General features: G+C 45.6%; 1 protein-coding gene across 2 annotated transcripts; it reads left to right on the top strand.

The window, feature by feature from the left end:
• Positions 1-2,861: 2,861 nt before the first annotated feature.
• On the top strand, positions 2,862-13,415 carry LOC115540988 (E3 ubiquitin-protein ligase TRIM47). 2 transcript variants are annotated; one of them, XM_030352687.1, is made up of 8 exons: positions 2,862-3,641; positions 4,225-4,320; positions 5,326-5,406; positions 5,748-5,903; positions 6,326-6,485; positions 6,790-6,828; positions 10,454-10,528; positions 11,147-13,415. In XM_030352687.1, exons 1-8 carry the CDS (start codon positions 3,024-3,026, stop codon positions 11,719-11,721), a joined length of 1,800 nt encoding a protein of 599 aa, XP_030208547.1. In that variant the 5' UTR covers positions 2,862-3,023; the 3' UTR covers positions 11,722-13,415. The 2 variants fall into 2 exon arrangements, with proteins under 2 accessions (XP_030208547.1, XP_030208546.1); XM_030352686.1 differs by having other exon boundaries at positions 10,451-10,528.
• Positions 13,416-13,693: the final 278 nt, after the last annotated feature.

The raw sequence follows: 13,693 nt of genomic DNA, 5'->3' as shown, positions 1-13,693 counted from the left end.
GTGTTCATGTTGAGGATTGGTCCTCACCTGTATGGGGGAGGAGTCAGCGCATACCTATGGGAATCCGATTCAACACAAACAACAGTCAGGATAAAATACGGAAAACATCAAATAGACATGCATGTACGTTTTGGAAGTGAGAAAGGTCTTCAGAAAGGTCAATGCAGTTTGACCACACAGGTAAGAGGGGTTGAGGTTACCTGCTCACCTGATCCCATAGAACACACTTCTAAACCACCTTCACACTGTGTTTCCACTGAGACCCCCTGTGAAGCGGTGTCAAGGAGGGGGAAAGAGAGAGAGAGAGAGAGAGAGAGAGGGAGAGAGAGAGAGTGGGACAAAGGGATTTTTTCATGTTACGTTATGTGATGATTTGGTCATCATACCTCACTTTCACACTTTTTTTTCAAATAGACATTGTCATCTTTCCTTTCTTTTAATTTAAAATCTGCTGTCCATGTCATTTTTTTATTTCCATGCCAGTAAAACTCTTTAGAATCAACTTGAATTAATTTGTGTGAGAATTGGAGAGAGGAAGCGAGATGGAGAGAGATGAAGAGACAGAGAGAGAGACACACACACACACAGAGTGATACAGAGTGATATAATTAATTCAACTCAGACCCAATTCCCCATCTTTGTTAATTTGTTCTTTCTCAGCGGTCTCACCTTACATCCATCCCTCTCTTTCTTTCTGTCTTTCTTTCGCTTTCGCTCCCACCCACCAGCTGCCTTCATTCCTATCCCCTCCCCTGCCTCCTTTCCTCACGCCCAGCCTATGTGACTCTCTCTTCAAGGGCCCCACCCTCACCTTTACCAAGCCCCGCCAGGTCCCCCAGGTAAACCAGAGATGCCCCTGGGCACACCCTGTAGGAAAGACCCAGGATCGTGTTACGGCCTAACTGGAATGGCCCCCTTCTCTAAAGCTGAGTTCCTCTGCATGCCCCAGCTATGAACAAAAAGTCCCTCATGGAGTCCAGGGAGCAGACCTCCTTCTGGGGGGCTTTGTCCTCAGTCCTGCCTGCCCAGGGAGAGATAAGCTGAACTGGGCAGCACTCAAAGCTGGCTGGGCTGGGAATGGGAGGGAGAGCGCGTAAGTGGGGCTCTGCGGGGTGTGTGTGTGTGTATGGTGTTGACTGTTTGATGATTATGGGTTACAGGAAAATCTTTTTGTATGTGTTTGTGTATGACGTGATAAAAATGAAGGATAACACCGACCTACGTGTGTGCGTTCATGCTTGCGTGCGTGCGTGCGTGCGTGCATGCGTGTGTGTGTGTGTGTGTGTGCGTGTGTGTGTGTGTGTACATTAGAGAGCTGGAAAGAAAGGGAGATAGATGTAGATGGAGATGGATGATGACCAACTGTTGGACAGGTGTGTGAGCTAACCAAAGCAAACATCGATGACATGGAGGCCTTGCCCAATGGGACATCATTTATTTGGCAACAAACATATGTGGCTATTATTAGCGTTAGTGTGCAATGGGTATTTACCTTACCCATTCTATACTCCCCTGGGGTTGCCCCTGGCAACAGAATGCCCTCTGGCACCGATGAGGTCATTGTCTGAATGGAGCTGTTTCTCTTTACGTTTATTTCCAGACACTCTGTCAGACATGTCTCAACATTGTAGCTTGAGGTAAATTTAGTTTTTGTATGTTTTTGTATGTTGTACAATATCAGTTATACCATTATAATGACATCAAAAGTTACCATTTAAAGTACTTGGTTCCAAGCTTCTATTATACTGATGCTTTTTGATGATAATAATAATAATAATAATAATAAAAATAATATTACAATATTTCACTCATGCTGTTTTCCAATACTCAATCTAAACACTAATAAAATACAATAGTGATGATAACGGTGTTGGCGGTTCTCGTGAAGAATGACGTCCTCAGCGGTTCTGTCCCTTAGTCCACCACTAGAGATCGCCGTTGTTACCCTCACATCTTCACTAAACTGAGCATGCAATACAGTTACAGTCATTCACCTTTTCTCTCAGTAGGCTAGTTGTGTTTGTGTCCCCTTCGTTCGCTGAGAGGTTTTCATTTGGCATCATTTTGTAAAACTTGGATTTTATCATGCTGGGTTAATGTTTGTCTATATTAGATATATGGAGGGGATGATGGTTGCAGAAAGCCTTCTCATCATAAACTGTAGATTGTTACTGCATGTGGTTAGGGGAGCCCAAACGCACGACACAGACGAGGGTTGATTAAATTCTAATGCAAGGACTCTGTTACATTATAATTGGTTTTACAATTTTAGATAGTCGTTTCAAAAGGTGTTTAAAAACGTTGGATATTCTTACATAACATCTGTGTTAAGAAATAGCAAAAAAAATAAAATAAAAAGCATATCGAGAGATGCAGGCTGCATCTCTCGATATGCTGCCTGTACGTGTGTGTGTGTGTGTGTGTGTGTGTGTGTGTGTGTGTGTGTGTGTGTGTGTGTGTGTGTGTGTGTGTGTGTGTGTGTGTGTGTGATCAATCAAGATAAAAGCATAAAATCTGACTCAGATGTAGGCCTATATGCAAGGGATGTTCAAACAGTTAAAGAACATATAAAGATGACAGAAAAAGGAAATACAAAAAGAATGTTAGCTACAGGATAGGAAATAACATATAATGTAAAAGTATGTTTGTTTCCATTTTTTCCATAAATCAAAACATGAAAACAAAGTAGGCTACCGCCATGCAAATTTGTACTGGCCTGTAATATGTAGCATATAGACCACTGTTAATAGGGCATTTTAATTATTCTTACCTTACTACACTTCTTTTCACCCCTTCAAATACACACGCAGGACTTTAATTTTGAAAAGTAGTACTAAAGTCTAAACAGGAAGTGTGTTTTCAGAAGCCTTGCCCCGCTGCTGTCATTATCACAAACCTGCTGGGTAGATAATTGAAGCGACAACAACAACAACAACAACACAGACTCATCAGGCTAATCATAACGGAAGACGTACCGGTTAACATTAAAGTCTGCTAGGCGCGGTTTTGCGCCCCGTTACAAAATGGCACAAGCTAACATTTCTGTAACGGAGAGTCAGTTCCGATGCCCGATCTGTCTGGAGGTGTTGAACGACCCAGTGTCCATTCCTTGCGGACACACCTACTGCATGCGCTGCATCAACAAGTACTGGGACCAAGTTGACGCGACCAGCCAGTTCAGCTGTCCGCAGTGCCGGGATGCATTCAGCCCGAGACCGGTGCTTCGGCGGAACACGGTGCTGGCCGAGCTAGTGGACAAACTCAAACTGAGCAGCGAAGCGTCTTTCCTTTCCACAGCGTCGCCCGACCATTACATGGGAGGGGTCGGGGACGTCGCCTGCGACTTTTGCCCGATCGATAGTAAACTGATAGCGGTCAAGTCCTGCTTGGTGTGTCTGGCATCTTTCTGTGAGATGCACGTCCTGCCCCACCGGCAGGTCGGAACCCTACGGCGCCACAAGCTGGTGGCCGCGGTGGAGTGCCTGGCGGACCGGCTGTGTGCACAACACCGCCTCGGCCTGGAGCCCAGCGGAACCGGAGCGGACGGGGAGGTCGCGGAGGAGTGGACCGGGGACTGTCTGCTGTGCGAGGCTGACCACGAAGAGATCCACAACGTGGACGGACAGAGAGCCAGGAGACGGGTAAATTCTACTGCTCACCCACCTGTTGATTACATCTGTCTTAATAGGAATGGATACACGTTTCATATGGAAGTGTTTTATTGCAATACAGTACATCCTAAACACATACAAGTAAAAATATCCCATTCCTTCTGTTTGTTATTAACTTTTTATCTTTTGTTTCAATGTCTCAAGTTATCAAATGAGGTGGCGGTTTATTTGACAAATAATTATGTGTTGCAAGATAGTCAGAGATTATAATTTTCTTTAATAACAAGCTGAACTTCAACCATTAGTCCTCCAGAACAACATTGTTGATGTTTGCCCCCCTACCCCCCCCACATACCACACACAAGCACACGCACAAGCACACATGGCGCACCCAATCTTTTATTGACTTATCTCTTGTAGTTTCAAGTTTCTGGAAATGCACTTAAAAGTCCATTTTCTCTATCTTTCTCCCTACATCTTTCCTCCTCTCCATCTCTCTCGCTCCTTACATCTCATCCCCTCTCTCTCTCTCTCTCTCTCTCTCTCTCTCTCTCTCTCTCTCTCTCTCTCTCTCTCTCTCTCTCTCTCTCTCTCTCTCTTCCCCCGTTCCCAGCTCCAGCTCCAGGAGGGTCACAGACTGCTCCAGGGGAGGACTCAGACTGCGGAGCGAGACCTGGAGGAGTTTCAGCAGAGTCTTGAGTCCTTCAAGGTGAGTCCAGTGATCAGGCTTCTGCTTAACCTGATCTGGAGTATTTGCAGGGACTTAAAAAATATTCTCGCAGGTGATTGGATGAAACATTTGTCGATCACTTTCTATCACGTAGATCAAGATGTTCCTCGTTGGACTCATTGGCCCAAACTATTGTGGTTTGGCCAAAGCATCTATAAGACATTGGTCTCTGCAAACGTCTCCTCCTGCTAGTCTTGTTGGCAAAACAAACCACACCCATTGCCTTTCATCTCTCTCTCTCGCTCTCTCTTTCTCTCTTTCTCGTTGTTTACATGTAAACACACACATGGAGATAACTGTCAGTTGTAAATAATTGTTATTAAATTAGTGTTTTTTACGTTTGTTGCTGTAAGAATATTCCGCAGGGATGAGTATTGTTATTTAATCTGTTTTCTCTATGAATTTGATTGGCTTGTGTGCCTTTATAGACGGGAGGGTGCAGAGAGAAAGGACAGTTGGTTGAAGAAGAGAGGGCATGCCACCAAATGGGATCTAATCTGTTGGACCCTTATCTAATAGGTCTTTTCTAATAGAAACTAATCTAATGTACCTAATTAATTTGAGGTAATCTACATTTATCCAATGTCATGCAAAATAAAACAATCTAAATTGATCAATATTATCTAAAATAATTTAATATAATCTGAAATAATAGAATTGAATATCTGATCAAAAAAAATCTAATCAAATCAACTATAATCTCATATCCAACCGGACGTATTATTTTATCCTTTAGAATCTACTCTAATTATAATCCAAAATAATCCATTATAATGGAATTACAATCTGATACAATCCATTTTTTTGTGCTATAATAATATTCTGATAAAAACGATTATAATCAAACCATAATCTGAGATCATCCATTGTCATCCACTCTAATTATTATCCATTCTAAACTTGAATGGTAATCTGATATGATCAATTCTAATCCAATCATCACGTGATCCAATCCCTTTATTATCTAATGTACTCTGGTGCCAGGTCTCTGCGTCGGTGGTGGCGGAGGACAGCGATGCTCTGTTTGCTGACGTGGCCCTCCGCCTGGAAAAGATCAGGGCTGAGGTAAAGTCCAATCCCCCCCCCCCTCATCCCAACCCTCCACTCCACTGCAGCCACAACTAACCACCAAACTTCTCTAGTTTGGTGGCTCAGTCTCTACCCATTCCAGCCATCCTCTCCACACACCACCAGCACCTTCACCACACTCATGTCATGTGTTTTTAAAGTATGTCAAGCTAATAGCTACTAACGTATGGCATATAACTGGAGTGTGTGTCTGTGGGGCGGGGCCATTGTTTGTTTTTATGATTGTGTGTCTCTTATGTCTATGTGTGTGTATGTCTCTGCGCGCGTGTGTGTGTGTGTGTGTGTGTGTGTGTATGCGTGCGTGTGCACTGTGGCAGGTGCGTGCACGGCTGGAGGCCAAGGAGCGTGCGGTGGTGGGGCGGGCGGAGCGGGAGGTGGAGGCCCAGCAGAGAGAGGTGGAGGAGCTGAGGAGGAGAGAGGAGGAGATCAGCCTGCTGCTGGAGACCGACGACAACACCACACACTACCTGCAGGTCAGACGCGCACACGCACGCGCACGCGCACACGCACACACACACACACACACACACACACACACACACACACACACACACACACACACACACACACACACGCACAATTTAAGATACCAAGGCGGTGTGCCTAAAGAGGAGAAGGAGAATGATAATAGGTAGGAGAATGAAGTTTCCAAGATTAAATTGGATGAGATTAGATTGGATGTGCACACGCACATGCACAGACAAAGAGGCAAACTTCCTTCAGGTCAGCGAGGAGGCTCACACGGGCCGCCCTATACACACAACCATGAACATCAACATCAACTCACTCAAAAATATCCACACACACACACACACACACACACACAGACACAGGCAGACACACACACACACACACCTGAAAACCCCAATCTCGCCCCCCCGCCTCCCCTCCCCAGACGGCCTCCCTGCTGTGCCAGCCCCCCCCCAGCGGTCGTCGCTGCAGGACCCCCTCCCTCCCCATGGAGCCGTTCAGCACGGCCCGGAAGGCCCTCTGTCACTTCCGCTCCCGTATGGAGGAGGTGTCCAGCGAGGAGGTGGACAAGATCAGCAGCGCAAGTGAGGAGGAGGAGGAGGAGGGAGGGAGGGAGGGAGGGAGGGAGGGAGGGCGAGAGGGAGGGCGGGAGGGAGGGCGAGAGGGAGGGCGGGAGGGAGGGAGGGCGGGAGGGAGGGCGGGAGGGAGGGAGGGAGATGTATGACCAATTGTTTAATCGTGTGAAGGATGGAGATGTCAAGAGCGACAGATTAGGAGCAGAATAATAAGTGGGGTTGATGGATGAGGGAAACATGACACTGGACACGTGCCTGTGTTGAGGATGGTGATTATCTGGTGAAACGTGCGTGTGTTCTTCCCCTTTCGCAGTCAACGAGAACTGTGTCTCAGGAGGAGAATGTTTCAAAGGTAAGACACATACTGTTCATCCCCTTCTCTCTTTATTTCTATCTCTTTTCCTCTAAAGCTCTTTTTCTCTCTCCTTGTCCAATTCATTCCAATCTCCAAGAGCTTTGACGGCAAGGGAAATGTTACCAAAGCACACAAAAAGTGAAATAAGAAATAAAGTAGAATACAATAAAAATCCCCACATTTTTATATGATTTTGTGAATCCAAGACAGGATTCTGTGTGTCGCATCAGAGATTACAGGACAATATGATAAAGAAAGTTGAGGTCTACGTTGTGTATACCGTGAAATACGACTATAAATTACAATTCATACAAATAGGATCAAATTACCCAAAAGTGTCTCACACACACTCAAACACACACACCCAAACGCTCTGTGTGTGTCCGTGTGTGTTTGCGTGTGTGTCTGGCTCGGGGCTGGTTATAACACAGCATTTAACACCGCCTTGGACCGCTGGATGTGAATAATTCACAGGCCAGAGGACAGGGAACATGACCCAATACAATACAGGCTGGCTGAGTTCCAGTCCCTCCTGTTGTCCCTTCTTATGTCCCATCACCACCTCGGGAGTAGATCACAGACAGGATCACTAAGAGTTCCACTGAAAAGTTAAGTTTCAATGTCAAATTAAAAAGGCACGTTGTTTGACTAAATGGAACACATTTATATCTATATTCTCATGCACACTGAAACTGAAACTGTTGTTCTGCTATGATCCGGCTGGATCAGGATGGGCCTAAAGATTACCGTGTGACACAACAATCAGACTGTAAAGACCTTTAGAGACCTTTATCAGAATATATACACGTACAAAATATACACATAAATAGGATAATACACATGCACACATAATACACATCTCCATAATCTCACACATCGTATCGTATCGAGTATCGTACAGAAATAAAATAAAGTAAAATACAGGGGACCAAACAACCGTACACGATAGGAAATAAAATGAATATATTAAAGGGACTCTTACCTTTGTTGCATTTTTACACTTTTTTTGGATAAGGTTAAATTGGTATTAATAAGGTAATAACACTCTAATATGCAAGACAGACCAACCAGGAGTAAAAACAAACAATTATTTTACTCTCATAATATTTAGTGAAAACTTCAACCAATAAAATTCTTCGGACCGAATGACCTTATTGGCCGACAGACCTGTCTGTTTGCTGCATGGATATATAAGGTTTTCCGTCTGCTTCTTGTGGCGCATTCGGGCCCGCGTCATCAAGGCGCGTCCTCAACTAGAGGGTTTGTTTTGATTCCACGGCAGACAGTAGCGAGTAGCGACTGACGATGGCAGACCAAAGTGGTCCACGGCGTACTGAAACTGCACCATTCAGTCCGATTAGGGGGCTCATCTCGGACTCAGACTCACAGAGTTACCCTCCTCTGGAGCCTCAGGAAGACCTCCAGACTGTTGGCCACCAACTGCACCATTCAGTCCGACAAGGGGACCCGATTCGGCCTCAGAAGCCAAGTGGTCCCGCTCCCCTGGATGATTCTCAGGACCTCCAGACCGTTGGCAACCAACCGCACCACTCAGTCCGATTAGGGGACCCGTTTCGGACTCAGACGCGAAGTTGTCCCGCTACTCTGGAGCTCCGGGAAGACCTCCAGACCGTTGGCACCCAACCGCACCACTCAGTCCGATTACGGGACCCATTTCGGACTCAGACGCGACGTTGTCCCGCTACTCTGGAGCTACAGGAAGACCTCCAGACCGTTGGCACCCAACCGCACCACTCAGTCCGATTACGGGACCCATTTCGGACTCAGACGCGACGTTGTCCCGCTACTCTGGAGCTACAGGAAGACCTCCAGACCGTTGGCACCCAACCGCACCATTCAGTCCGATTAGGGGACCCATTTCGGCCACAGACGCTACGTTGTCCCGCTACTCTGTTTGTAATGCTCATACACCTTTCTTATACTCAGTGGGACCACTGTCCTTCAACATGGGGCCTCAAAACGGTATCACACGAAGCCCATAAAATTACAGTGAGCCACCTGCTAAATTTCTTGTTTACTAGACCCCTGGTAGATATTATGACCCCTGGGAGTCTAAACATAACCCATGGGAGTCTAAACATAACCCATGGGAGTCTAGAACTTTTGTACTGTAGCATCCCTGGGACAGTTAAATAGTTTGTGTGTTATGTGTTACATTATATTTCGTTGTCCGCTATGCCAGTTGTTCTATGTGCGTGTATTGTAATGTTCTTCTTGTCAATCAGCGTGGGGGCGAATCATTAGGTCAGCTGGGGGAGGGCCTTGGAAGAACAGGAGGGTGGGGGCTGCACGCGAGTGAGACCGTGTTGGGGGTTGCCGGGGTAACCGGGGTTTGTTTTGTGTCGGTTTTCTGCCGTTGGTTACAATGTTACGGGTTTCAGTGACCTGGTTTTGGTTCATTAAAACTACCTTCAACTACTAATGACTCGACATCATTATGTCACCGGCGAGGTCGTTACAGTACTCTAAAAAATAACGCTTAGTTTTGTACTCTAAAAAATAACGCTTAGGGGGTGGGGCATTGGAGGAAGGCGGGATGATTTGAATGTGCTGTAATTCTCAAATGCAACAAAGGTGAGAGTCCCTTTAAAAAACAATATAAAATCCAAAATCCAAAAGATATGGTGAAAGAACTACACTAAAAAGCAACAATGCAAGCAAATTATGCACACCAAAACACAGGGGCAGACACAGACGACACTTTCTTGGGTATAGGTTAGGGCTGAGCGATTTATCGAATTTCAATCGTGATTTCCATTTTAGCGTCATACGATCACAAAACTAATATAATCAACCATTTTGTTGATCTTTTTGTGTTTTTGGGAGAGACTTGTTGAATAAATACATCATGTTTTCAAACTCAAAAATAATTGTTTGAATAATCCTGATTTCAATACTGACCCAAATAATCGTTATTGTGTTTTTTTTTTCAATAATCGAGCAGCCCTAGTATAGGTACATCTGGAAGCACATGCATACAGACTAAATGTCCATACACTAATCTAGGCTCCCCTCTTTTCTCTGTCTTCGATATCACATCTAGCTCCATCCTCTTTCCCTTCTCTCTTGGGTTGAGGGAACTGCTACTTGATCCAGGTTATTTTCTGTTCTATCCTCTACTAGTCCCCTCTGTCGCAATGTTCTGTTGTTCAGTTTAGTGTGCGAGCATTAGCTTTTCTCTAAAGTTACGTGCAGTGAATTTGGTGAATTCATGTCATTAAGGAGCAGGTAGTGTTTAGTGCACCTTGCTAAAGGGTACCTACAGTTGAGGCTGTGGACTGGGAGAACCAAACCGGCAATATATTTTTGCTTAGAGTGAAACACTCGCCCCTGAACTCACCCTGCATACACCCCTTATAATGGTTAGTTGATTATTAGTTAGGTAATTAGTTTACTGCCTGTTTATCTCCCAGCTGTATTAAAGACATCTGGTTAATGTGTTTTCCTGAGTACACCTTCTTCACTGCAGCATTATCCAGAACCTTCTACAATTACTACAATAACTATTTGCATTGTCTTGATTGTGAATTGATGACCCAGATGCAACAAAACAGCACCTGGAGTTCAGATTGAGTCATTGTGTCTGTGTCCCTCCCAGTAGCTCCAGTGCCGTTCCCCCTCTCATCTGTGTCCCTGCAGCCTTCAGACCACAGGATGAGAGCAGCCTTCCTCAGGTGTAAGTGTCCCCCACACACACACACACACACACACACACACACACACACACACACACACACACACACACACACACACACACACACACACACACACACACACACACACACACACACACACACACACATGCACACGCCAGGTTAATCCTGGTGTCGTCGCCTGCTGATACTGACCTCTAACAAGTTGACACCTCCGCTCTGCATCAATAATTCACATCACCCTACTCGGGATTACGTGTGTCCCATATCCTCTCTGTGTGTACTGTACCGTGCACTGTGCCTGTGTGTGTGTGTCTCTGTCACTCTGTGCTCGCTGTATGTTTCTCTGTCTGTCAGTCCTTGTGTTGTTTGAAGAGTGTTTCTCAATTCTTCCATCAATAACAAGTAAAGTCTAAAGTCCCCGAGGGTTCAAAGGGTGAAATAATGATCAATATTTAGTGTGTCTGATTCCTCTCCCTCCACCTCAACTCTCCCCTCCCTCCACCCCCCCACCCCGTACCCGTTCCTCCACCCATACCCTCCCCTCCCTCCACCTCCCCATTCTTCAACCTACACCCTCCTATCCCTCCATCTCTCCACTCCTTCACCATTCCTCCACCTCCACCCTCCACCTCCTCCAGTCTCCTGCGGCCTCTCCCTGGACCCCGACACGGCCCACCCCACCCTGGTGCTGCTGGGGGGCCCGTCGGCGGGGGCCCACTGCGGGGAGGAGCCCCAGGCCTACCCCCTGCACCCCCAGCGCTTCGACTCGGTGGCCCAGGTGCTGTGCCGCGAGGGCCAGTTCTCGGGCGCCAGCTACTGGGAGGTGGAGTGGCGTGGCGGGGGCTGGGTGGACGTGGGCGTCACCTACCGCGGCATCGGCCGCAAGGGCGGCGGCAAGCCCTGCCTGCTGGGCCGCAACGAGCACTCGTGGCGCCTGCGCTGCACGCACACGGGCTACTCGGCGTGGCACGACAACCGCAAGACCACGGTGGCGTCGGCGCCGTGCCCGCGCGTGGCCGTGTTCCTGGAGCGCCACCGGGGGGCGCTGTCGTTCTACAGCGTGTCGGACGTGCTCACGCTGCTGCACACCTTCCAGGGGCCCTTCTCCCAGCCGCTGTACCCCGCCTTCCGCCTGGACCTGGACGCCACACTGGTCATACACCCAGCGCCCGGCGGCCCGGCCGCCGCCGCCGGCAAGGGCACGCCGCCGTAGCCCCGCCCCCCCCCCCTAGACGGGCTCGGCCATTCAGTTAGCTTTCTCTCTGTCTCCCTCTTTCTCTCCCTCTGTCCCTGTCTCTCTTTCACTGTTTATGTCTCCCTATCTCTCTCTCTCTCTCTATCTCTGTCCCTCTGTCTCTATCTCTGTCTGTCTTCTACCAAAAGAGCTCATCTGGAACGAGGATTAACATTAATTTGTTATTTTACTGTTTCGCTGTGCTCTCTGCTCACCAAAGGAACGTAGCTCTATTATACACATGTTTACATGTGAATGGACACTAAACAGAGATATTGTTTCTATGCATGACAAACTATTATAAAAAAAGTATTTTTATTTATCAACATTGGGTCATTATGTAGGGATTTAGTGTGAAATGATATACCATAATGCACCTCAGGATAATCGTGTGATTCACATTTTTGTTTTATGTAGACCTATTAGTCATGTAAAAACTATTGAAAGTGATAGTGGATCCCTATATAACATTCCGTAGTGTCCATTATATTGGTTTGACAATCCAAATGTAGGACTTCTGACGGCGGTCTGATTCAGGAAGTAGTTCATCGTGTATTGTTTCATAAGGGCTCCGTGTGCCTTTCTCAGATGTATCTTGAGTGCCTTCAACCAAATCAGAATCAGAGATGTTTGGTTCCGATATTTTGGACGACCCAAGAAGGCCTTAACCTTAATAACAACGTCTGAAACCTCAGTCCCCACTACGCCTCGTCTCACATGTGCCCAACACTGCCCTCTAGCGTTGGAGTTTGACTTGCAACGATTAGTCGATTGATGGAAGATTCATAAAATCTTATTTCGATAATTGATTAATTGGCAGAAATAACATTTGCTATTTCATGTTAAAGAAATTCTAATATTTTCTCAATGAACATTATACAATCGATACCTTTGTTGGTTGCTTGTCAGATAAAGCAAGTTCTTTGAAGGCATCATTTTGCACTAAGTAATCAATATGAAATTAGCCGTTTCAGCCTAATTGGGTACCATGTTGTAAATCAGTGCTTAAAACACAGCACATCAATCATAGTTTCAATGTATATTTTGTATGAATGTCCAGTTCATGATTATGTTCATAGTATGGGTTATGTTTATCAAAAGGAAACGTTTCGATGGGCTCGTGAAAAGTGCCCATTTGAGTAACAAAATATTACTGAATTTAAATTCTAATTTGGTCCTGACTTTACTATTGACCACTGCCTGTAGTAGAAATATGGTGTACAAATTGTGTTTTGTGTTTAAGAATAGGACAAATGTTCCAGTGAACTGTTCCCCTCTGGTTCCTGGTGACTGTCTCACTGGAGACTGATATCCCTGTATGTGATTATTTGATTGGGGCGTCGGGGTACAGTTAGTTATCTTCATCCATTCCTAGCCAATAATCAGTAGGTCTACTTCAACACAGGTCTTCAAATGCTCTGTTAGTTGGCTGGGACAATTATGTTAACATCATTCAATCTAGCAAGTATATCTTTGCCAAAAAGTTTGTTAATCCACAAACCAATAGGACTATTGATCGATCTCTGACATGCCATACTAATAGACTATGTTTATTTTGTATTGATCATGTGACCAATGTAGCGGACTGTACATTATTATTCTCTGCTTCACTTCCTTGACCTTGATGACCCAACAGTAACACAAATAAACGGTTTAAACAGTCGGTTGAACAACTCGCACTACTGTGCCTTTTATCACGATATGGATGACTATTCGTGGGCTATTGATAAACCGGTACAATTTAATAATTATATCACTTACATGTAGTGTATTGCTAATATTGATTTTACGTTTCTCTAAATTTTCTTATGCTGGTTTGAGTGGTGTGCAGAAAGAACATTTTAAATATTGAAAAATATGTATTGAATGAAAAAATATATACTTGAAAGATGTCATTAATTTGCGGACATTGAAGTATTTCAAAAGTATTGCCTGTCACCGTGGATTGGCA

The sequence above is a fragment of the Gadus morhua genome, chromosome 3 (genome assembly GCF_902167405.1).
Source record: "Gadus morhua chromosome 3, gadMor3.0, whole genome shotgun sequence".
NCBI classification, from domain to species: Eukaryota; Metazoa; Chordata; class Actinopteri; order Gadiformes; family Gadidae; genus Gadus; species Gadus morhua.
This window is presented reverse-complemented; position numbering and strand designations above follow the sequence as displayed.

Excerpts from the sequence above, each read along its gene's own strand:
- LOC115540988 (XM_030352686.1), top strand. The coding sequence starts at position 3,024 with ATGGCACAAGCTAACATTTCTGTAACGGAGAGTCAGTTCCGATGCCCG. Across the intron at positions 4,321-5,325 it reads AGAGTCTTGAGTCCTTCAAG|GTCTCTGCGTCGGTGGTGGC; the intron begins GTGAGTCCAGTG and ends CTCTGGTGCCAG. Across the intron at positions 6,829-10,450 it reads AGGAGGAGAATGTTTCAAAG|TAGCTCCAGTGCCGTTCCCC; the intron begins GTAAGACACATA and ends TGTCCCTCCCAG.